The sequence below is a fragment of the Rousettus aegyptiacus genome, unplaced genomic scaffold (assembly GCF_014176215.1).
Source record: "Rousettus aegyptiacus isolate mRouAeg1 unplaced genomic scaffold, mRouAeg1.p scaffold_m13_p_3, whole genome shotgun sequence".
Taxonomy (NCBI): Eukaryota; Metazoa; Chordata; class Mammalia; order Chiroptera; family Pteropodidae; genus Rousettus; species Rousettus aegyptiacus.
This window is the reverse complement of record NW_023416306.1, coordinates 110,706,353-110,730,110: the sequence shown is the minus strand read 5'-3', so window position 1 is coordinate 110,730,110 and position 23,758 is coordinate 110,706,353. Positions and strand designations below refer to the sequence as shown.

Genomic DNA, 23,758 nt, shown 5'->3' with positions numbered 1-23,758 from the left:
TGATCACATTTATGATATGTATACATGAAAAACTATTTGAGCTGTTAAAGATAGCTTATATCCAAAGATAACCCATGCTGATGTTTTGATCAGAGGGTAACCCAGAGAATAAACTTGTCTTTGTAATGACCCTATCTTATAATGAGGTCAATAAAAGAGATTAAGACCATTTAGTTATTTTGACATAATAACATATCTCAACACATGAATCATATAGTAATGATTTAAACATTAACAAGATAGCACATGACAACACAAAAAAATCTCAACCTCTTTCACCAAGAATTTCTAATTCTAAAATTTAATGTTTTCCCCATGTGCCCTTCAGTCCTCATTCCCCCTCCCTGCCACCCAGGGAAATTTTTGGCCCTACTGCTTACTAACTGTGTAAATTGAACAAGTTATTTAACCTTTCTGTGCCTGTTTTTCTCATCTTTTAAATTGAGATAATATTAAACCTACCTCAGAGGATCATTGTGAAAATTAAATTATATTAATACATGTTAATGTTTAAAGGAGTATTTGGTACCCGGTAAGTGATCAATAGATGTTAATCCTTTCATGGTTTTTTTTTTTTTTTTTTTCATTTAATGACATTTTCATTATATTGCTACCTTGTAGAAAATTCTGAAATTTTGTCATTCCTCGCTCCCATACCTCATCCCTAGGCAACCATTAATCAATCTACTCTCTGTCTCTGTGGATTTGCCTCTTCTGAACTTTTCATATAAATGAAATCATCTAATATGTAGTCTTCTGTATCTGTTTTTTTTCCCACTTAGTATAATATTTTTTTAAAGCTATCTGTTTTATACACATATCAGTAATTCATTCATTTTTATTGCTGAATATTCTATCATATAGATAGGTCACGTTTTACTTCCCATTCAACAATTAATGGAAAATTGATTTGTTTTCAGTTTTGGGCTAATATATATAATGTTGCTATTAACATTCACATGTAAGTTGTGTTTACATGTGTTTTTATTTCTCATGCATAAATACCAGGAATGGAATTGCTGAGTCATATACATCTTGTGTAAAATCCCACAAATATATTTACTATTTATGTAGCTGTTATTGGATAGAAACCTGTATAACCTTTAGATTTAGTTGTTGTTTGTTGATTGTTTGTTGACACCTCATTATTGCTGAATTTTAGTTTATTAAATCTTGAGAAGCTTCTTTATGCCAAATTCAGTTTTAAATATAAGTCATCATCAGGTCTCTGATGATCATCCTTACATAGGATTTCCTGAAAGAATCGTGTAGGCAAATGCTTTATAAATAGTTGAGCTTTTAAAGTGAGAAACCACAAAAAAATACATATTTGGCTGCAAATAACCATCTATCTGATATTAGACTTTTTAGCTAATGTTGTTATGAAGTCTTCTTGTTGGCTGGAACTCACCCCAGGAGCAAAATTTGATTATTATTATGAAATCATCAAATTATTCAAGATTAACTTTTTTCATTAACCAATATCACCATAAAAATGTTTTTAAATAAATAAATAAAAGATTAACTTTCGTTTTCTTCAAAGTTTAATATGATTTACAAAAGTTGTTGCATACCAAAATAAATTTTGTTATTCAAAGTAACTTTTTAAAATAGTAACATTTTCACTATTCAGGGAAACACATTTTAAAATATAGTCAGTTGCATTTACAATCCAATAATAAATACATTATTTCAATAAGTAGCATTATTCTTATTTGCCTTTTAGTTACTTTTAGAGGAAGGACCTAGTATTGTAATTATAAAGTCTCAACTAAACCAATAATTTCCTTTTCAATTAGAATTTTAATACTTATTATCATTGTACCTTTTATTTAAACTGTTAACACTCTTGCGTAGATTTGAAGTTGTGCGTCATTCAGAGGGACAGTGTTGTGACCATTAATGTGAGACATGCAGAGGTCAAAGGGAGCATGCATTAAGGAACCCTGTGGTATGAGGCGGGGACTGAGAGAAGAAGAAAGGGACAGAGGGAGGGAGGAACAGAGAGAGAGGAGAAGAGAGTGGGGGAGGGGGAGAAGGTGAGAGGAGAGAGGGAAGGAGAGAGGGAGGGGGAAAGAGAGAGAAGAGAAACCAGAAAGCCCTCAGAATTGCTAGAAGCAGCTAAATTAAGTCACCTCTTGGTGATCAGTTTGAATTTTATCTTGTAACCCTAAAATAATTTTTCAGCTGCTCTTTGTTGAACTCTGAAACATGTAGAAGTCTTGAAGAGGTGTTAACCTCAGAGTTAACACTGCATTTTAACCAGTGTTAGTCCTTGATGGACTCCCATTTTTAAAGCATTTCGTGAAAGGTCTACATTGCTGCTTGTAGCAGTTAGGGAAGCAAAACTTGATCTGAGCTTCAAATAATTCTTGAATAAAGCAATGACTTCAGAGAGTCTGTATTAATCTTTTCAATATAGTGAGAATAAAATTTTAAGGTACAATGATCTTAAATCCTTACGTGAGTTTGAAATTCTCTTGGAAACTAATTTGTGTGAGTCTCTGATATTTAGCAGCTTGTATTTGTGTAGTCTCCTGTCACAATTGTACTCACTGAAAAGTTGCAATTGATAGAGAGCAATGAGAATCTTGTCTCAGTTGAATACATTATCTGATCATAGTAGAAGAGAAGAATAAAGATGATAGGGTATTAATTTGAAATTTTCTTTGTCACAGGGTTTGAGACTCCTGTTCTGCTTTATAAATGGATTTTTCATAGCTACTGCCCATTATGTCTTTCAAAGATAATTTTCTGTTCTTTGCAGATTTAGTTTCTTTTTTTATAGTTGTTACTGATACATCAGTTTATAAACTAGCCTTCTATAGTTAAAGCAATCTTAATCAGGAATCTGAGAATGCTTTGAAAATCATAATATGCTCAGAAAGTTTAAGAGTTTACCAGCCTCTCTATCTAATCATGGTAGGAGCTTTTAAATCCTCTTATTAAAATAATCAGGCCCCTGATAATATGATTATTTTAATTGGCAATATTACAAATGACTGTTGGTACACATTGTTGTTGTTTAAAAGTGATCTGCTTTCTTACTTAATTTAGGATCTTGCTATAATTTTAGACTTTTTAAAAATTGCTGAAATTGTATCATATTAGGCAATAAGTAAAACTATGGACAAATGATCTTGAATTCATATTCACCTTCCCTTAACAAACCATTAAATATTTGGTTTATTTGGTATAATTTTTTGAAATATCTTAGAAGCAGTATTGTGATAAGTTTTTTTTCAATATAATCTGAGTATCTAGTTTTATGGATACCACTTCCCTAATCCTCTGAATATTGTTACTTTCTTTATGTAGGTTTGTTTATATATGTGTACATGCATGTGTGTGTTTCTATGAGTATATGAATAAAATATCCCTAGACTTTTTTTCTAAATAACATATTTTTCTTTAAAATTTTAAGGTAATTTGAATGTTTACTATACCATTTCTTTCCAGACAGACATTGTTACAGTGGTAAGCAGTTCTGTTTAGTTATAGGCTTATCAGTAACCTTTACACATAATGTGATATTGTCTGAATGTCTTATTTTGTTCAGCTTTCCCTGGCACTGATGAAGCCTAAGGCTGCTGTTTCTTTGAGTTACTGATAATTTTTTATCTGATTAACTGACACATTTAGTTGAAATCAGACACAGCCCTTAGGCTGGGCATGGATTTAATTTAAAAAGTATCAAAGGTTTGCTCTGTGTGCTATTTAATCATCATGTTTATCAGGCAAAGAAAAATTACCGGAAGGACCATAGGGAGAGGGTTATCTTAAGGAGCAGTAGCTTGGGAAATTGATAATAGCTACAAGGTAATTTACTGCTAACTTTTACATTCATTAATATAACATTTCCCGCTAATAATTACAGTGCATGTAATATACTAATTAAATTGAAAGCATTATCACTAATTTTCTTTTTGCTGAACCCTAAGATGGCTCGATAAGAAGTGAGAATATGAAATTGAAGAAAACCCATGTAGTCACACTAATTTAAACAACTGGTTAGTTGGCTGGTTAAAGCATTTCAGAGATAGAAAATGAAACTACTATGCATGTTCAGAAAAACTCATTTTAGGCTTTGACAAGGAAATGAAATTTCTAAATGAATGAAATCACTAGGTACTATAAGTTTGTAAAATATTACACTGCTCTGACCTGTAAAAGTAATATGTCTACCAGGAACCAATGCATCACTACCATCCATGTGTTATGATGGCACCACTCTAATGAATGAATATGCTGGATTGATGGAGTACACTGATGCTAGGAGGCCTTTGCAGTACCTTTGTTTGTTATATATCTCTTAACACTTCATAATATGATTCATTATTTCCTTTGGAAAAATATTTCATGCTATGTAACAAAGCACAGTAACTCCATGATAATATTTAAGAGAAAACCTACCCCCAAAGATCCTTTAACAAAACAAACAAAAAATCTTTAAAAAGATTTACTTAAACTTTTATGTAATTCAGACGATAAATGTTATACTCTGATATATAGTTATTGTATAATTGTATATTTTAATCTAGCAGTAAGCCTAGGGTTTTTTCCCACTTTCATTAATGATATGCGTAGGGTATAATAAAAACTAAAATAATATAATCATTTCCGCTTATATGAAAAATAAAACCTATAATTAAGAAGTCTTATGTTTGTAGTTATAATAAAGTATTATGCCACCTCTAAATGTCTTTTATCACAATTCACAGTGTATTTGTTTTTGTTTTGTTTGGTTTGGTTAGGTTTTTGATAGTCTCATGTTGTGTTCATTCTTAGAACAGAGTTTAGTCATTTCCATGGAAAGGAAATATTATAAAAGGTGAAAAGCTTTAATTAATGGAAATCTGAATAGTCTTTTACAACCTATATTTCACAGATTATATTTCTTAACACTTAGTGTTCCGTAACTCTTCTGTAGTGTGAATGTTGTGAAGACTAAGTAAATGCACTGGGATTTCTCTATAATACATATTGTTACTGGTAAGTGTAATTCAATCTAAAGTCAGTCTCTCTTGTACCTGATTAATCACAGGACCTTGTTTTAAAGAATTTCACCTCTAAGAATACCATAGAATAGATTTCGAAGACTTTGTAATTGCAAAGTTTTAGTATAATTTCTTTTTTCTTATGTACATTGAATATAGTATAGTAGCAATAAACTAAAATCATCAAGTAGAAAAGCGGAATCTTTGTGCTTATGTGCAGACTTTTAGAAAAATTAAAAATTTTAGATTGTTTTTAAATGATAGTATTCTAATTTTGTTATTTAAAAATTAAAGATCATTTCTAGCATCATTTATACTAATTTCTTTGATAACTTGCTTTAGAAAGAGTGAAGCTGTGTTTCATTTATTTTACTTAACCCATACACCGAATCACAGTGTATCTTCTCAGATCATCTGTTAATGCATCATCCTTACTTCAGACATGACCATATTTGTTAGTCTGAACAGCTCAGTATTAGAATAATAGACATGTGAAGAAGTCTAAACCTCTTATTTACCAATAAGGAAACTGAGATCCAGAGAAATTAGAAATCTTGGCTAAAAGACTCATAGTGATTATCAGGAATAGATATGGGAGGGAGCTCAATCAGTTAGGAATATTTATTACTTTTATAAGTCATCTAACGGTTTTTATAATTTAAAATGGCTATATATTTTAACACTTTTTAAAAAGTTAATAAGACTTCTCTTGTCCCAAATCTTTTCTTTTCATTTCTTCTGTACCCTTTATAGCCACTTATAGCTACCTTTTTTTATTTTATAAAAATTTAGTTTGTTCTTTTTATTTACTGTTTTGTATCATTCATTCTCTATTCATATCTCTTTTTTTTTTTTCCAGGTACATGTAAGCTTCTCGAGGGCAGAGACTATGGCTTATATCACTTTTTTAATGTTCTTCCCATTTTTTTCCTTTTGGTTTGTTATTACTATTATTATTATTTTCGCTCTGCTACTTTTACCCCCTTCTTGACTCTCTTTTTTATCCAGCCTCTTTTACATTGATTTCAGATTTCTCTGTTACTTTATATCTAGTAATTAGCGATATTAACATGTAAGCAAATTACAGCTGGCAAAATACAAAATGCTTCAAAGCAACATTAAAATGCTCTGTTTTTTAGCAACTGCATCAGAAAAGTTTGCCTTTCTGTAATTGACCACTGAATATCAATGACTCAACCTAAGCAATAAATAATTCATTTTAATCAATGTGTCCCTGATAGCAATGCTGTCTCTTTAACTGTAACTGGCTTTTTTCTTAGTCAGTGCTTGATCTGGAAAGACCTCAGCAAGTTTGGAATGCTAGCTCCGATTAGGTTCTCCAGTTTTATGATTTCTGAAGGTCTTCAGCTTTAGAGAGAGTTCAGAGAAACTAAACATTGATGTCTGTAGCTTATGAAACCATTACTGATGGTTTCAGGTTAATTTCTAGAGCTGCCCAAGAGCTGATATAAGACCTTGAAAGGAAATCACGCCAGCATTGGATGTATGCACAGTTTAATGTATGGAAAGAAGACCTAAAAAGGACCATCTCTATGTTTTGTTTAACTCTCACTCTTCATCCTCTCTTCTATACAATGTTTAATATCAGCAGCTGAACCCAGGATAACTGTGCACTTAGTGTCTGCCTGTTGTGGTACTTCATTGTCCAGATACAGGGGTAAAGCTGGAAGGAAATATAAAATCAAGAATGGTAGTAGCCGTTTAAGCTTTTTTTCAATTCTCCCAAGTGTCATAGTTTGCAGGTAGCATGAATAGCAGTATTCTAACTGCTCCCGTCTTCATAGGACTGGGCCTTTATATCACAACTTTTGATATCAGAGATTTTCTGAATGGAGATATTTCATGCATTTACTGCTTTCAGTACAATTATGGAACCGATGTTTATTAATTATATAATGCAGGCTTATTGATGATGAATAATACACATTAAAAAAATTATTTAATTCTATGCATTTATATAGTATCCAGTATGATTTGAAAGGAACACTATTAGGTGGGAAGCATTCTTTTATTCCTCAGGAATGCTAAAACGAATAACTAAAAGGTGATCTTTGCAGGAAAAAATGGCAAATAGATCTGTTTTGACTTAATAAGCCTGACCATGTGCAGCCATCAGCAGATTAACCTTAAAAGAATTGTGAAAAGTATAGTCTCTGCCTTGAAACTTTGATGGTTACAGCTCTGGGTTTGTTTTTGTTTTGTTTTATTTTGTTTTGTTGAGTTTATCAAGAGCAAAGAAGAGCTAAGAATATAACTGGTCCTCAGTATTTGTTTCTCCTTTCTGGAGTTCCATATGTTTCTGTGGCAACATTTTGCTAGAGTTTTAAACCTAGTGACTATAGTTGTTAACAGCACTTCAGGCAATAAGATGTAGATCAGGGCTAATTGCAATTTTCCCCTTGAATTATTCTCTCTTAGAGAGGGGAAAAGATTAACTTAGTTTATAAATCAGTTTCTTGCCAAATTTGCCAAGGGCAAAGATTTAGAGAATTTTGCTGTTAATGCTCCTGTTAATTTTATTTATTTATTGACTAGGCAATGCATTCACCAGGTTCAGAATGTAAAATGTTCAAAATGTTCATGGGGATCTCCAATTTGTAGCCAAAGTTGGACAGAAGTTGGGGTATTCTGCAGACCTACTACTTGTCATCAGCAGTCTTGTGGGACTGAGCCATTATTAACCTGTGGAATCTGATGCTATGTCCAGGACGATAGTGTCAGAATTAAGTTAAATCGTAGGACACCCAGATGGTGTTATATTTTTTTGGTGTAGTAAGTGTTGTTTGTTTTCCCTGTTATTTTCTTTTTCCTGTTTTCCTTTTTTTTTTTTTTTTTTTTTTTTTTTACGTATTCTTAAGTTATTACATACTGTTAAGATCATTGTATTGGTCTTGGGCCTCTTTGCCTTCATATCCATTTCTTGTCCCTTTCAGGCACTGGTTGGTATCCCATGGGGGCTTAGCAGACTTAGATTCTCTCACTTCCATTAGCTAGCTTTCCCTTGGATTTGGTCAGTGGGAGCCCCTAGGGAGACTGAAGGTCAGAAAGAAGGGAGAAACAGTGGTTCTTTCCTTTTTCCCTGTCTGGGTGGAGTCTCCGCTGTGGCTGGCTCTCCTGTTGGCTACAGCTCTTACTGGATAGGTCCACTGAGGTTTCAGCTTCTGCCAGGGTACTTAGTTCCCGGGTTCTTTTGTCCCTGCATCCTAAGGGTAGTAACTGCTTTCTGCTATTGTCGGTCCCCAGGATACCTCTCTGTGCTCTATTTGACTTCTCAGTTCTATCACCATATAATTAATTCTCCGTACTTTAAATTCTTCTTAGAGTGGTTTCTGCTTTTCTGGTTGGATTTTGACTGATAAAGTCATTGGAGTCCTAATTTTATAAAGTATAACTTTAATATCACTAAATAATTAAATAGACTTCTCTTTATATTTATTATTATAGGATCCATATAAATGACTGAATTCTCATGCATTTTTTTATAATTGACTATAGGATACTATACTGGGTGCTATGTGGATGCTTACAGAATCTAATAAAACTTTATATATATAATCTATATGTTATATTAAATAACATGTAAAGTACTTAAAGAAGTGTACAGAGTAAGAGGTATAAAGGATTTGAAAGGAGAGAAAGATCACTTCTGATCAGAGGGATCAGGTATGACTGCATGGGTTGTAAAGAATAAGTAGGATTGCACTTGGTGAAGATTGAGACCAGAAGATGGGTAGAAAATTGCAAATGGAAAGAAGAGTAAGAACAAAGGTATGGAGATGGTAATTAGTATATTAATCCTAAATACTAGATAGTTATGTAAATTATTTATAAAAATATATGTAGATTAGAGAGATAAATTTATTTGGCAGATGGAGAAGTATAAAGGGATTGACTTTAGGAAGATAAATTTGTTAGTCGGATCAGTAGGAGGGAGAAGAAATTAGAGGTAGATAGAGCAGTGGTGACCCAATTGAGATTATTCTAGGAAGAGCTAAGAGAATCTGCAGTGGGAGTACTATAAGTGAAATGCCTAATTTGCCATACTAGATATGGGGAGTCTTTGTATTTCAGCATGATTCTGGCTCTAGGTGAGCACCTGCAGAAAGTGGAAAGACTAATGTCACTTGTAACTTTTGAGACTGGGTGATGTTAGTGATAAAAATAGAGAAATGAGGAAATAAAGGAAGTTAGTGAGGAATAGTAGCATTTTATTACCCTTTATGGTTATTTGAGCACCATATGTTATACTCGTTGCCTCATAGAACCTTATGAACTAAATATTATCATTTATATTTTATGAAGAAACTGTTTTCTCTCCCTCCTAGTTTTCTATTTGTTTCTTTGTCCTTAGTTTTCTTTCAAGACCTTTCTTTCTCTGCCCACTTTATAAATGTTAGGGGTCCTCATAACTTTAGTCTTTACTTTTTCTTTCAGTCTACACTTCTTTGCTATTTGATCTCATTTCTTATGATGGCTTCAGCTATAACTCATGTACACATTTATATCACCCAGTTATACCTTTTTTTTGATCTCCATACCCAACTCTCTATTCAACAGCTCTTGTTGAATGCCCAACGACACATAAGGCTCCATATCCAAAATAGTACTCATCATATTCCTCCTCAAATTTGTGTATTTCTTGTAAAATCAGTGCCATTGCTCTCTATCAAGTGACTGAGCCAAAAACTTGAGAGCATTCTGGATTCCTGTCTCAGCCACATGCCACCAAAATCTGTTGATTGTTTCTTATATCACAAATGTATTCTTGTCATTGTCATAATTACTGCCTTAGTGTGGGCCATCATCATTTCTTACTTAGATTTCTTCAGGGTTCCCTAAGTAGTTGTTCTACTTCTAACTTTATACTTTCTGCTCAGTACTTCTATTTAATCTTTTAAAAATTAAGTCCAGTTGCTCAACAATGTAAATGTATTTAACATTCCATGTTTTTCGATTGGAGGAATTAATGTCAAAATGTTCATACTACCCAAAGCGATTTACATATTCAGGACAATCCTATCAAAATTCCAGTGGTAATTTTCATAGAAATAGAAATAAAAATTTTTAAATATGTGTGGAAATGCAAAAGACTCCAAAGAGCTAAAGCAGTCTTGAGAAAGAAGAACAAAGCTGGAGGTGTCATACTTCTTGATTTCAAACTATATGACAAAGCTATAGTAATCAAAACAGCATGGTAAAAATAGACACATAGATCAATAGAACAGAATAGAGAGCCTAGAAATGAAACCATGCATGTGTGATAAATTAATTTTTGACAAAAAATCAAGAATATACAATGAGGAAAGTATAATATCCTCAATAAATCATGTCGGGAAAACTAGCCACATGCAAAAGAATGAAACTGGACTTCTAGCATACATCATACAGAAAAATCAACTCAAAATGGGTTAAAGACTTTAATGTAAGATATTCCTAGAAGAAAATGTAGGAGGTAAACTCCTTGATATTGGTCTTGGCAGTGATATTTTGGATTTGACACCAAAAGCAAAGACAATAAAAGCAAAAACGAGTAAGTGAGACTATATCAAACTAAAAGGCTTCAGTACAGCCTTGGGAACCATCATCAAATGAAAAACGATCCTATGGAATGGGAGAAAATATTTGCAAACCACATATATAGTAAGGGATTAGTATCCAAAATTTATAAGGAACTCATACAATTCAATAGCAAAATAAAATAACCCAATTAAAAAATGGCCAAAGGATCTGTTTAGACATTTTTTCAAAGAAGACATACAAATGGCCAATGGATATATGAAAAGGTGCTCAAAATCACTATCAGGAAAATGCAAATCAAAAACCACAATGAGATATCACTTCACACCTGTTAGGAGGTCTGTTATCAAAAAGTCAAGAGATAATAAATGTTGGTGAGTATGTAGAGAAAAGGGAAACCTTGCACACTGTTATACTGTTTTCCACAGTGGCTGTACCAGTTTACATTCCAACAGTGTGCAGAATGTAAACTGGTACAGCCACTGTGGAAAACAGTATGAAGGTTCCTCAAGAAATTAAAAATATAACTACCATGTGATCCAGCAATCCCATTTCTGGGTATTTATCCAAAGGAAGTGAAATGATCGTCTCAAAAATATATCTGTACTCTCATGTACATTACAGCATTATTCACAAAATATGGTAATAAACCTAAGTGTCCATTGACAGATGAATAAAGAAAATGTGGTGTGTATATCTATACAATGGAATATTATTCAACTTTAAAGGAAAATCCGTGATTTGCAACCACATTAGTGAACTTGGAAGGCATTATGCTAAGTGAATTAAGACAGACAAAAACAAATACTACATGGTATCACTTATATGTAAAATCTTTAAAAAAAAAAAAAAAAACTCAAAAGCTGAACTTAAAGAAACAGTAGAAAAGTGGTTTGTTAAGTGCTGTGAGATGTAAGAGATAGGGAAAGATTGGTAAAGTAGTACAAACTTTGTTATAAGAAGAAGGTCTGAGGATCTAATGTATGATATGGTGACTGTAGTTGATTATACTGTATTGTAGTATTGAAATTTGCTTTGAGAGTAGAATTTAAATGTTCTCATAAAAAGATAAATATATGAGGTGATGGATGTGTTAACTTGATAGTGAGGACCCTTTTACAATGTATATGTGTATCAAATCATATCGCATGTTTTAAATATCTTACAGTTTTATCAGTTATATCTCAATGTAGCTGGAATAATTTTAAAATGTATTTTAAATGTATTAAAATTCCTTTTATATAAATTACATTTTAAAAGTTATCTCAAGCTAATCAAAATAAGTTTCCATAGGAGCTTAGAAAATGAGTTTAAAAAGCAGCTTCTAAACAAATTAAACACTTGCCACCGAAATAAATACTTCTTGATTGTTGCTTTATTCTCCCAACAAGGACTAACAATTTAATCCTTCATTTATTTGTGTTGTTGTTAATTAAAGAGTTTTATAGAAGTCCTCAAACTATCACCTTATCTTTTTAGCAAGAAGAACATTCTTGGGAAACTCAGGATAAAAAGCAATGGTCATTTTAGATTTCTGCTCAGTTTCACATATAGATTGAATTTGTTCTAGGGTGACCAGCAATCTCAGTTTCTTCATTGAGTTTGGGACACAGTATGTGAGAAACAAGTGATTTATTCAAAACTGGGGTGTCTTACTGTGGCAACTTAGATGGAAACTCAAAAGTAAAATAATACATTGTTTTAAATGGAAATAAGAAACAAATTATTTTGATTTTCTGCAATTTCTTTGTCATTTAATTTTCAGCCTTAACAAGTTTTTTCCCATTTAACTTTGAGAGCTCACTAAGAGAGATAATAATGCTACAATAAGTGACCCAATGCTCTATCATGAGCTCACTATTTAACAGAGGAACTACAGATGGTGATCATTTTCCATTTTAAAATGTTTTATATTGATCATGCTAAGAAAAACAAAAGCCTAAGTCCCTTTTAGTTTTAATCAGATGCCTGAATATATCACTTGGAAATTCTGTCACTTTCAGTGATATTTCTTATAAAACAGTATTCATTTCTTTTATTTTTATTAACCTGGACTTGTATAACTCTTCTAAATTGAAAAATACCTTCCAACTTCATCAATATTGTTGCAGATGGCAGGATTTCCTCCTTTTTTAAAAAAGAAAAAAGCATCTAGCACTTTACTGGCCATGTAAATTTCTTGTTTAGTTATCCAGGCCCTACAGCATGGTTGGCATTCACAAATGTTTCTTACTTAATAATGTCATGTTGCCAGAAGTCCAAATATTGCCACTCAGAGCTACAATGCAAGTATGCTTCTTTAATGAATGGCTCATATTAAAAATGTTAGAATGCCTTTCAGATGAAAAACACTTTAAATTCAGCAGACCATTTTTTTTTTTTTCCTCAACAGGCAAGAACTCATTAACAGAATAATACTGGTAACTGAGACATTTTTCAAAGAAAATAATATCCTTGATAAATGCAAGCTACATATCTTCTCATCTTTAGAATATAAGTAGGCTTAGATTTCATTTGTATAAGAGGACAGCTTGTTTTCAATTTATCTTATTGGCTTCGTGAACCAACTTCTCAATATGGAGACAAATGAATGTTGAGTGAACAAATCTAATTTGGGTCTAGATTTCTACCTTTAAACCCTCCTTCTAAATTGCAGTTATCACTATTAACCATATGCCTGACCGCCTTCATCATCCCGATCTGTGTATTGGAAGCCTTTTAGCTGTGATACGGTAGAGCTTTGCATAAGAATGAGAACAATACCTTGGGTACATTTTCTAGTAGAAGTCCATTTCTATCCTTGTGTGTCTATATTCCTGGTACTTTAGGGTACTGATTTTAAGAGTAGTCATTAAAAAGACTTTAGGACTAGGTTATAAATTCATATGGGCAGGTCTATTTCATACTTCTTTTGGTGATTCGAATAGGACTAATGGTATATTAGGCTTTTATCGGTTGTTTAATATGGAAGATTCAAACACATAGTCAAGTCAGATACCAAATGGAGGTAGACGATTAGGACTGTGTAGACTTGTTAGCTGATAAAGTATATACATTTTTTTCTTAAAGCCTGAGATAGAAACAAGCTTAAATACTTGAAGAACAACAAGAAGTTCAGTGTGGATAATTGGAGTGAACTGGGAGAATAGTAGTAGGGGGTGATGTCAGAGAAGTTGGCAGGGTCTGGATTATACAGAACCTAATATATTATCAACGAGGATCTTGGATATTACTCTAAAGTATATGAGAAGCCACTGGAAGAGTTTCAATCAGAAAGGTATATGTTCTGGTTTATATTTTGGAAGGTCACTGGTTACTCTGTGGAGATAGACTGTAGTGAGGAAGAGTGGACTTAGGAGGCCAGTTAAAAAACTATTGTAGTAGTCTAATTGAAACGTGGTTAAGAACTAGAGTGGTAGCGGTCAAGGAGATGAGAAGTGATTGGATTCTGGATATTTTTAGAAGAGGAAACTGATAGAACTGCTGCTTGATTAAATGTTAGTCATAAGGGAAAGGGAATCATGGATCACTATAAGGTTTTCGGCCTGGACAATAATATATGTGCAGTGCCAATTCCTAAGGTGAGGAGCCAGATGGAAGGATCCCTAGATAGGGTCTGTATATATGCCTACATCAAGGGTTTTGCTTTGAAACTTTGAGATATTAGTTGACACTCAGATGGACACAAGAGCAGACATTTGGATTATATATCTTGGGGAGAAGCAGGAATTATTGTTACAGAGAAAAATATTTTTAACCATGCAACCAGATGAAACTGCTGGGGAATGATTGTAGCTAGAGAAAGGAAGAGAGGCGAGAACTAAGCTCTGGGCACTGTAACTTTTGATCAAAACAAAAGTCATGAAGTGGAAAAGGACTCAATAAGGGAGAATGAGGAATAGCCATTGAGGTAGGAGGAAGAAATCAAGTAAGGTAAGGACAGAGAACTGACCATTGAATTTGGCAAACTTAGTGGTCACTGATTGACATAAGAGAGGTTTTGGTAGACTGACCGGAGCCCAAGGTTTCTTGAAGTGGGCTTAAAAGAGAGTGAGTGATGAGGAAATGAAGAAAAATATGTAAAATCTTTTGGAAAGTTTTACATCAATAAAGAGAAATAGTGGTACCTGGAAGAGGGCATGAGTTTTCAGCATTTATTACAGAGTATTATATGATGAAGAACATCATATAATGAAAAATGGTTTAGTCCTTAAGCTGTTCGGATGGATTGGGATCATGAGCAAAGAGACTTAAGCAGGGTCAGTTCACCTATTTTCATAGGAGGAGGCAAAATCTATGAATACAGATGTTGATTGGTTGATAGAGTAGATGATCGTTAGTGAAATATTTCAGGCTTCCATTTTCTTTTCTAAATGTTTAAAATGGTTTTCCCAAAAGGAGGAAAATTCACCTGTGTATTCTGATGGTTATGCTTTTATTTATTTTGTATTTAAATATGAGGGCTAAAGATATAAATTTCTAATATTCTATGTAGTTAGCAAATTGTTCAATGTCATTTTTTTTTTTTATAGAGAGAATCCTTTCCCTCCAATTTTCACTGCCAACTTTATCGTATACTGCATCTGCACACTTAGATCTTCTGTGTACATTCTGTTCTGTTTCATTGATTTGACTATTTCTGGGTCAGCATCATGCTGTTTTAATTATGGTATCTTCAGAATATGTCAGAATACCTGTTAGTGCATGTCTATTTCTTATCTTTTCAAGTTGGGAGATATTAATGAACTTCTTAGAATTTTATGTATTTTATATGTTACAAATCTACAGTGGGCTCTTAAGGCAGAGGATTATGGTTTGACTCTCAACATTTCTTTCCATTTGTTGCAAACTGTATTGTGTTTTGGCAACTGTTCTTTATAATTTGTAGTATAGGCTCTTCCCTAAGGCATTGTAGGTGAAAATTTATTCTTTTTCTCCCCCTCATTCACTTGGTTTACAAAAAGGAAGAATTGTGGACATAGATATCTGTATTTCCTAGAGGTAGTTTTTGTGTCTCTCAGTGCAAGGAAAGATGAGTACTTTTCATGGCTAGTCTCAAGTTTCTAGGTCTGAAAGCTCCTTTCACTCCCTCACCTCTTCTCCAGAAATATATTAACTAAAGTATGGTTTATGTTTATTTTTCTGTTGTAACCTATCTCAGAATTCAAAAGTGTTTTAAAAACCAGGATATTCAAATGCTGGAATCTTATAGGAGAAACATAGCTTTATTCTATGTAGAACTGAATAATTTATTTAAGAATATAATCCTTTTCCTTTTTAATGTAAATTTTTAGAAAGTTTCTGTTACGTATTCTTGGTTAAAAAAATCAAGAAAAACAAAGATATATAAAGTAAAAAGTGGAAGTCTCTTCTATTTCTCATTCTTCACTCAATCCTGCTTTCTAGGGTAAGTTATCACTATTAGCAGTGTACCGTGTATTCTTCCAGAAAGAAGGTTTGGTTATTCCCTGATTAAAAAGAAAAAATAAAAATAAAAAGCTTATCACAACTAAATTTTTTAAATTTTCTTTAAAAGGCAAAAGGCTAGGCTTTATTTATACATGTATAGCATGTGCATGCGTATTGACATTACCAGTTTTGAATAATCTGCTTTTTTCTACATAGTGCATCCCAACCTCAGTGGAGAAACTTATAGATTGCTGAGTAATATGATTACTTTCACATTAACAATTAAAAATGTATTCTGATATATAGGAGGGTATGGGGAGGGGAAGTAAGTAAAGGGGATCAAATGTATGGTAGCTGAAGGAAACCGGACTTTGGCTGGTAAACACAGAATGGAATATACAGATGTCAAATGATAATGTACACCTGAAAATTATATAATCGTATTAACCAATGTTACCCCAATAAACAATTTTAAAATAAATAAATAAAAATAAAAATGTATTCTGAGAAGCATGGTTGACCATTTGTATTCAGCCCTTAGATTTTTAAACAGTGTGTGGATATATTGGCTCTTTCTGAACTAATCCTTGGTATAAGTGTCATTTTATTATATACATCTAGGTGTAGAAGTAGTGCTAATAACGAAGCCGTGATTGTAGCAGTTTGTTAGTATGTGTTTGGTTTCGCAAGTGTCTTCACTAGTGTTAGGATTAGCCTTTATAGGTCAGACAGCTGCCTGAACTAGCTTCTCAGCAGTCTTGCAGGTGAGTTTCACATTGACAAAGATTCGGAGGAAAGTGATAAGCAACAAATGGGCTCCTGTCTACGTGGCTAATCTGGTCATGCCTGACTTTGTAAAAGTCTCAGGATTCCTTAATTTACAAACAAAAAGAAAATAATGAAAATCTACCTTAGAGCATTATTGAGAGCAGTAATAAATATAAACACTTAATAACATTATGCACTGCTGTTTCTAATACTCAGTGATATTATTGCTGACTTTATTATTTCCTGAGTTGAATTTATACATCTATCATTGATAGTGGTAATGGCTTAAGTCGAATAGTTTCCACTTGTGTTTGAGAGCCCCTGTGGCTTAGCAATGTGCCAGACTATTTATGGTCCAATCTTCATCTCTAACTTCTCTATTACTAACATTACTTTTTTTTTTTTTCCCTCCACTTTTGGTCTTAACTATTTGATTAGCTTTTGGCCATCTTGATCACAAGAATGTAATTTAATGTGTTCAACTCTCCAAATTCTATTAATTGTGTTGAATTTAGCAATAGATATTCATTGGTTGAGTAATCATGTTCATTTTACTGAGGATCTGAAACTCATTCTTTGAAGAATGGCAGTGATATGTCAAATGTTTTGCTCTTGTTTGCATCAGACATGACTGCAACTTTTCCCTCTGTGATCATAACTAACAATATTATATACTGTATTCTTACACTAAAGTAAGCTAGAGAAAAGAAAATGTTATTAAAATCATAAGGAAGAGAAAATACATTTACAGTACTGTACATATTTATTGGAAAAAGTCCACGTATAAGTGGACCCACGCAGGTCAAAGCCATGTTGTTCAAGGGTCAACTATGTATTTTTTTAAGACATAGTAGTCACTTAAGCTAGAATCATTGGTCCCATCCTTTGTGTTTGCTTTTTGTCTTTGTTAAAATGGTTCTTGAGTCCTATTTTTTTTTCTAAAATTGTTTTTAGAATTTGGCCTTTATCTCTATTCTTCAGTTCTTTTGGACTAGACACCTTCTTCTCTTTCTGTACTCTCTAGCCAATCTGTCACACTGTTGCCAGACTTATCTTTCTTCTAAATATGATCATATCTTCTTAAAATTGTTAGTGACCCAAAAGAAGTGAAAAGAAATAAAGAAATTCTTAGCTGCTTTATTCATAAGAACCCCAAACTGGAGGAACCCCAAATATCCATCAACAAAGGAAGAGATCAACAAATGTGGTATATCCATATAATGGATTAAAACGGAATGTAAAGGAAAGAACTATGGATGTCCACAAGATGTATCAATCTCAAAATCATTATACTGAATGAAAGAAGCTAGAAACAAAAGGATGCATATAATATGATGCTATTTATATAACATTTTAGAAAATGCAAACTAACTTATAATAACATAAAGCAGATTAATAGTTGCCTGAAGCCAGGACAGGAGGGTTGGGCTGCAAAGAGGAGCAAGGTTTATTTTGGGTGTAATTGAAATAGTTTGTATCTTGATTATCCTGGCAATTTCACTGGTGTATACATTTGTCAAAACTCATTGAATTGTGTTTTTTAAATGCCTGCAGTTTATTGTATGTAAATTATACCTTAGGAGAGTTGATTTAAAAAAAAAAAAAAAAGAAGTCCTACAAGGAGGGGTTCTCAGTTGCTTTCAGGATGCAGGCCATGTTTCTGAATAGTCTGATCCCAGCTTATTTCTGCCTTTTCCACTTCTTGGTGTGCTGTCAACGGCAGCCACCCTCACATCGCTGACCATTCCTTATACGCCAAGCCCCTTATATTTTTGCTTTGGCTCCTATTCTTTCCTCTATCTGAATTGCATAAGTTAGATTCTCCAGAGAAACAGAACTTACAGGATATAGAAAGAAAATACAGATTTATTATGAGGGATTGGTTCATTTAATTATGGAGACTATGTCCTATGATGTGCCATTTGCAAACTGAGCTGAAGGCCCCAGAAATCTGGTGGTGTAACGCAAACCCAAAGGCCTGAGAAACAGGGGAACCAAAATCCTAGTCCAAGTCTAAAGGCCCAATAATCAGGAGTGCCAGTGTTTGAGGGCTGGAAAAGATGGATGTCCCAGCTCAAGCAGAGAGCAAATTTGCCCTTCTGCCTTTTAACTCTGTTCAATCACTCAACCAATTGGACGATGCTCATCAACGTTAATTAGGACTATCTTTCTTACTCAGCTTACCAATTCAAATCCTAATATTTTCCAGAAACATCCTCACAGAAATAACATTTTCCCATATATGTGGGGATCCTGTAGCCCAATCAAGTTGATACATAAAATTAACCATCATAGGTTCAGTAGGCTAGTGTTGAGAAGTGATAAAGAGCAGGAAGTTAACACTCAGGAATGAAGAACTGTGTCTGCCAAGTTAGGCCTTTAATCCATAGTAGTAATAGTGCTAATTGTGGTGGCAGTGGTGGTAGGGGTGGTGGTCAGTAGTAGTAATAGTAGAGGTAGTAACAATAGTAGTTATAGAAGTAGTAGTAACAATGAAGAAGATTATGAAAATGATAGAAGAAAATATTTACTGAATACTTACTAGGTGCTGCACATTGTTATTTATCTGAATTATTTTACTTAATCTTTATAATAACCCTATAAAACAAGAACTATTATTATCCTCACTTTATGGATAAGGAAACTGGAACAGAGAGATTACATAACTTGTTTCAAATCATAGAACTAGTCAGTGGGAGGAATAGATTTCTGATGGGTAGCAGTAATCAGGATCGTCGAATAAATCATTAGTTAGATCTATATCCTAATTACGGACTTCTGAGTAAACTCTTGGTTGTCCTACCTACCATTAGCTCTGCCTTGCACTATGGTTATCAAGTTTCCTCAGATCAAGAGTAGGTAGGTACAAGTAGTGGGCTTACGACATTTGATCTCAACTGGTTTTTCAAAGTAATTTTGTACATTTTTCAGGAGCAAAACCAAAGTGGGTCTTTAGCTTTATCTCCATTTCTTGCAAGGGAAGAGTTTTCTTCTACAATTAGACACATTTTAGTTTTTCTTTATTGAGAATTTTACCCCTCTTTTGTATTATTGCTATAATAATTTGTAATCATTTATTTTTAGTTGCTTTTTTGTTTTTTTACTTTTCGGGTCAAATTTTTTTTTTATACTGCCCTTATTTGTCAAAGATTCTCACATTAAAATAATTAATGTTTTATATATAGGCCTCGTTTTGAAGAACAATCAGAATTCAGCTGAGTATATAATTCTAGAGCTGATTTGTTAGGTATTATCAAATAGAAAATAAAAGAGATGGCAATAGGAGAGGATTTCAGAGAATGCATATAGCATAAGAAGAAATAATAATAACTTTAGGGTTGTGCTGAGCCTTAAATGAAAATCATAGAACGTTAGCACATTTTAAATGGATAATCAATGCCATGTATTATTTAAACAATGGCTTAGTTAAGAAAGAAAATCACTTATCCTGTGTCCATGATCTATAGAGAAATACATACACACATGCACACACACGCACACACACATATATAATGTTTAGTACTTTATATTTTCTTACGACAGAACTGAAATTTTGATCTTTCACTAACACTGTTCACTACTCTGATCTATGCCGTATTTGCATTTAATGAGCAAAACTGTACCTTGTCTTTTTCTAATGAATACAATGACTTTTATGAAAAGAAAATGGTTACAAAGGTTAGAGAAAGGTTATAAGAAAACGTTCTCACAAAGTTGCTTAAATAGGAAAGTAAAGGAAATAGCTCTTTTCCTGGAAACTTTATCTAATAAAAAGAGTCATTTTATTTTGGAGAGGTTGGGCAGATATTTCCCTATCATTTTGGAGGGGAAATTTTAAATTGGCTTTATCTCCAAAAAAAAAAGAACGATTCCTATTGTGCATTTTTGTTTATTTATTATAGCACCATTTTAGGACACACTGAGTTATTTCAGCGTGTCTCTATGTATTAAAGTTGTTTTATACGAAACAACTATTGTTTTTCTTTGTAGGTTTCCAAGTTTGGAAAGACCAGAGTATTAATAACAAAGTCATCTCTCTGAAGTAGTTTCTTCTGCACTTCATATGCTAGAATGGATTTTCTTTTACACCTAGTCAGAGAATATCTGTTCAGTTTGTTATTAGTAATTACCCCCCAGTCACTTTCTTCATATCTGTTTTCTAGATAACAGTTCCCTAGTTTATACCTGTATTATGTATTATTCTTCCCTGAGTGTATTATCTTATACTTCTTTACATTAAATCTCATCTTAGACCTGTCCTTCCAAATCCCCAAGTTGTCCATAACTATCCATGTACTTGATTGATCTTCCTTTCTTTTCTTTTTAATCCATCCTAGGTTTGTGTCATCTGTAAACTTGATTATATTGGAATTTACATTCTACTCCATGTCATTAATGAGCACGCTGGATAGACTAGTCCTCTTCCCTGTGGGACTCTGCTGGATATACTGCTGGATGGTCTCAGTTGTAATGCTGTTGATAATAATTCATTGCTTCCTTTCCATCACAGAATTTGTTTTATCCTCTGTACTGTACTATTATCCAGGCAGTAGCTCTACCACCTCTGCTTCCTGGGTGCTCCTATATCAATTATCTTTTTCGTAATCTACAGATAAAAATCATTGTGTTCCCTTACCTACTTATGTCATTGCATAATTTAAAAGAAAAAAAAAAAAGGTTATTCAACCTGGGAAAATATTGTCCTTAAATAGAAATTTCTCAGAAATTTCCATTGAGCATCAGTGAGTCTTTAAAAATATGTGTGAGAAAACATTTTGGAAATGCTGCCTAAGTCTTTGCCTTTTCAGTGGAAAATGGTCTCTGCTTATTTGAATTTCAAGTAAGAAGAATAATTATTTTCCCCACAGCTCAGAGGATGACTTAAATATATGTATTCTTTTTCCTGAATGTAGATTGCATTTTCAATAAATTATTCTACTTCAAGGTGGTTTTCTAGATGAGATATAGTTCATTTATACTTTTTAGAGCGTGATACAAAGTCACATGTTTATTTTTAAAGTTATATTTTTTTTCCTTTGTTTTTCAGGAAAAAGAAGAAGTAGAGGGGATATCAGTAGGTGCTATACTTTCTGATTATCAGCGTGTTCGAGTAGAAAATGTGTAAGAGAACATTAATTCTCTTATGTTTTTAAATTACATGTATTTTAAGAATATGAATAAATAAAAAATATGATAGTATCCAAATAACAAGTAGGTATGATATTCTCCATGCTCCATGAAATTAACTATATGTATCTACCTAAGTAACCAAAGTTGTACTTAACCTTTTTTTCTATCCTTATGCCATACATGGAGAAAACTCCTAGCTTACTTACATAAGGAAAACTAAATTACTTATAATAAAAGTTGAGGCAAAGATTTTTAAAGTCAGTCAAAAGTATTATTTTCAATTTTTCCTTGTTCGAATTGGTACACCCTTTTCATCTCTTTTAGCTCATCATTTGTAACAAAAATCAGGATCTAATATAAGGAATGTAGTAACGTTTCAAAGAAAAAAAAAAAGCTTATTAAGAATTCTCCCCTTCTTTGGTCCTTAGAATTCAGTTATTGGCCAAAAATTTCATGCTCAAAAGACTTATATAGAGCCATTCAACTTCCAAGGAATTTTTAAGTTGTTGCTTCCCATTCTTTCCTCCCCTCTAAGGGATGTAGCACTAGTAAAACATTGTCTGTATCTACAGATACCCAAACAGTCCATTCCATTGATCTAGTAAGAAACCATAAGGGCAAATGATAATATTGATTATTTAATATTGATTTGGCAAAACACCATGTGAATTTATTTTTTATTTTTTATTTATTTGGATAAGTAAAATATTGTATGGAGATTTTATATGTAGTTACATTCGCAAAAAATAAAATGTGCATTCCAGTATTAATGTCGAGCACAACTTAACCTAGAAGTAATTTTGCCATTCAAAATGATAAATGCAAATGAGACAAGGGCTATATTTATGTAATGATTTTGTATTCTTGACAAAGAAACATTCATATTGACTATCTCATTAAATGCGTGTTAATGGATGTGAAAACTTAAATTTAAGTTTGTATTTATTTTCTCTAGTTCTATAATGAATTTAAAGCAGTTAAAAATACAGAATTTTACAAGTGAATGAAGGGATTGCAAGGCAAAGCATAATTATGTGAAGTGGAATCTGATGATCTCATATTCGAGAGTACATTAGAGTCTCTGGAAAGTGGAGGTGGAAATGGGAGATGTCAAATATGTATTTTGAAAAGTTTTCCTTACATTCTACCTGCTTACTTTTGAGAACAACTAATCTACAGATGGAGATGGGTTGCGTGTCCCTTAAGCCATATGTTAGAAATAATATTATTCCCAATTATTTTTAGGTCATCTTTTCTACGACATATTTAGTTTACAAATCTGTGTTTTTCAAAAAGTTTAAACCCACATAATTTTATGGATAGCCAATTGTAGATAGGACTAACATCTGTTTATAAAATGTGAAAAGCCAATTGAAATGTGCCCTTGGTTAGGAGGCTATATGGAAGAAGGGCCCATAACATACTAATGGACAGAGGCAAGAGTTTCTCAAAATCCAGTTTCAGGTACATTTCACCACATGGTTAAAATGCTTAGATTTTATACCATAAAAACATATCTATAACAATTTTATCCTTGAAAATTTTAAAGCAGTGTTAATGGGAGTCCATTGGTCTATAAACTCAGTTTTGAAATAGCCTACCTTCAATTTGTAGTTTGTGTTGCATCATTATATTTTCAAGATGTAAAGCATTTAGTAAATGTCACAATCTCAAATTCAACAGTGATTTGCAGAGGAAACATATTTGAGGCATGATATTTTGAACTGTTAAAAAATTTGAATAGGTGAAGAAGTTTGACTGAAAAAGTTTGACTGAAATCTACAAATAGTCAAGAGATCATGGATATCAAAGCAATGACCAATAATTTTGTGATAAGAACAGAAAGAAATAGTTTTTGTTTTTAATAATAATAAAAAAAATCTTAGCTAAAAGTGATAGACTAGTTTGATTAGTAG

General features: G+C 32.8%; 1 protein-coding gene across 3 annotated transcripts in view; it reads left to right on the top strand.

The window, feature by feature from the left end:
• The window catches only part of DPH6 (diphthamine biosynthesis 6), a 238,271-nt gene that overhangs the window by 55,174 nt on the left and 159,339 nt on the right, over positions 1-23,758 (top strand). For all 3 annotated transcript variants that reach the window (XM_016139599.2, XM_016139601.2, XM_036238889.1), the window contains exon 4: positions 21,760-21,833. In XM_016139599.2, the coding sequence (XP_015995085.2) occupies positions 21,760-21,833 (74 nt within the window). The remainder of the gene's footprint in view (positions 1-21,759; positions 21,834-23,758) is intronic.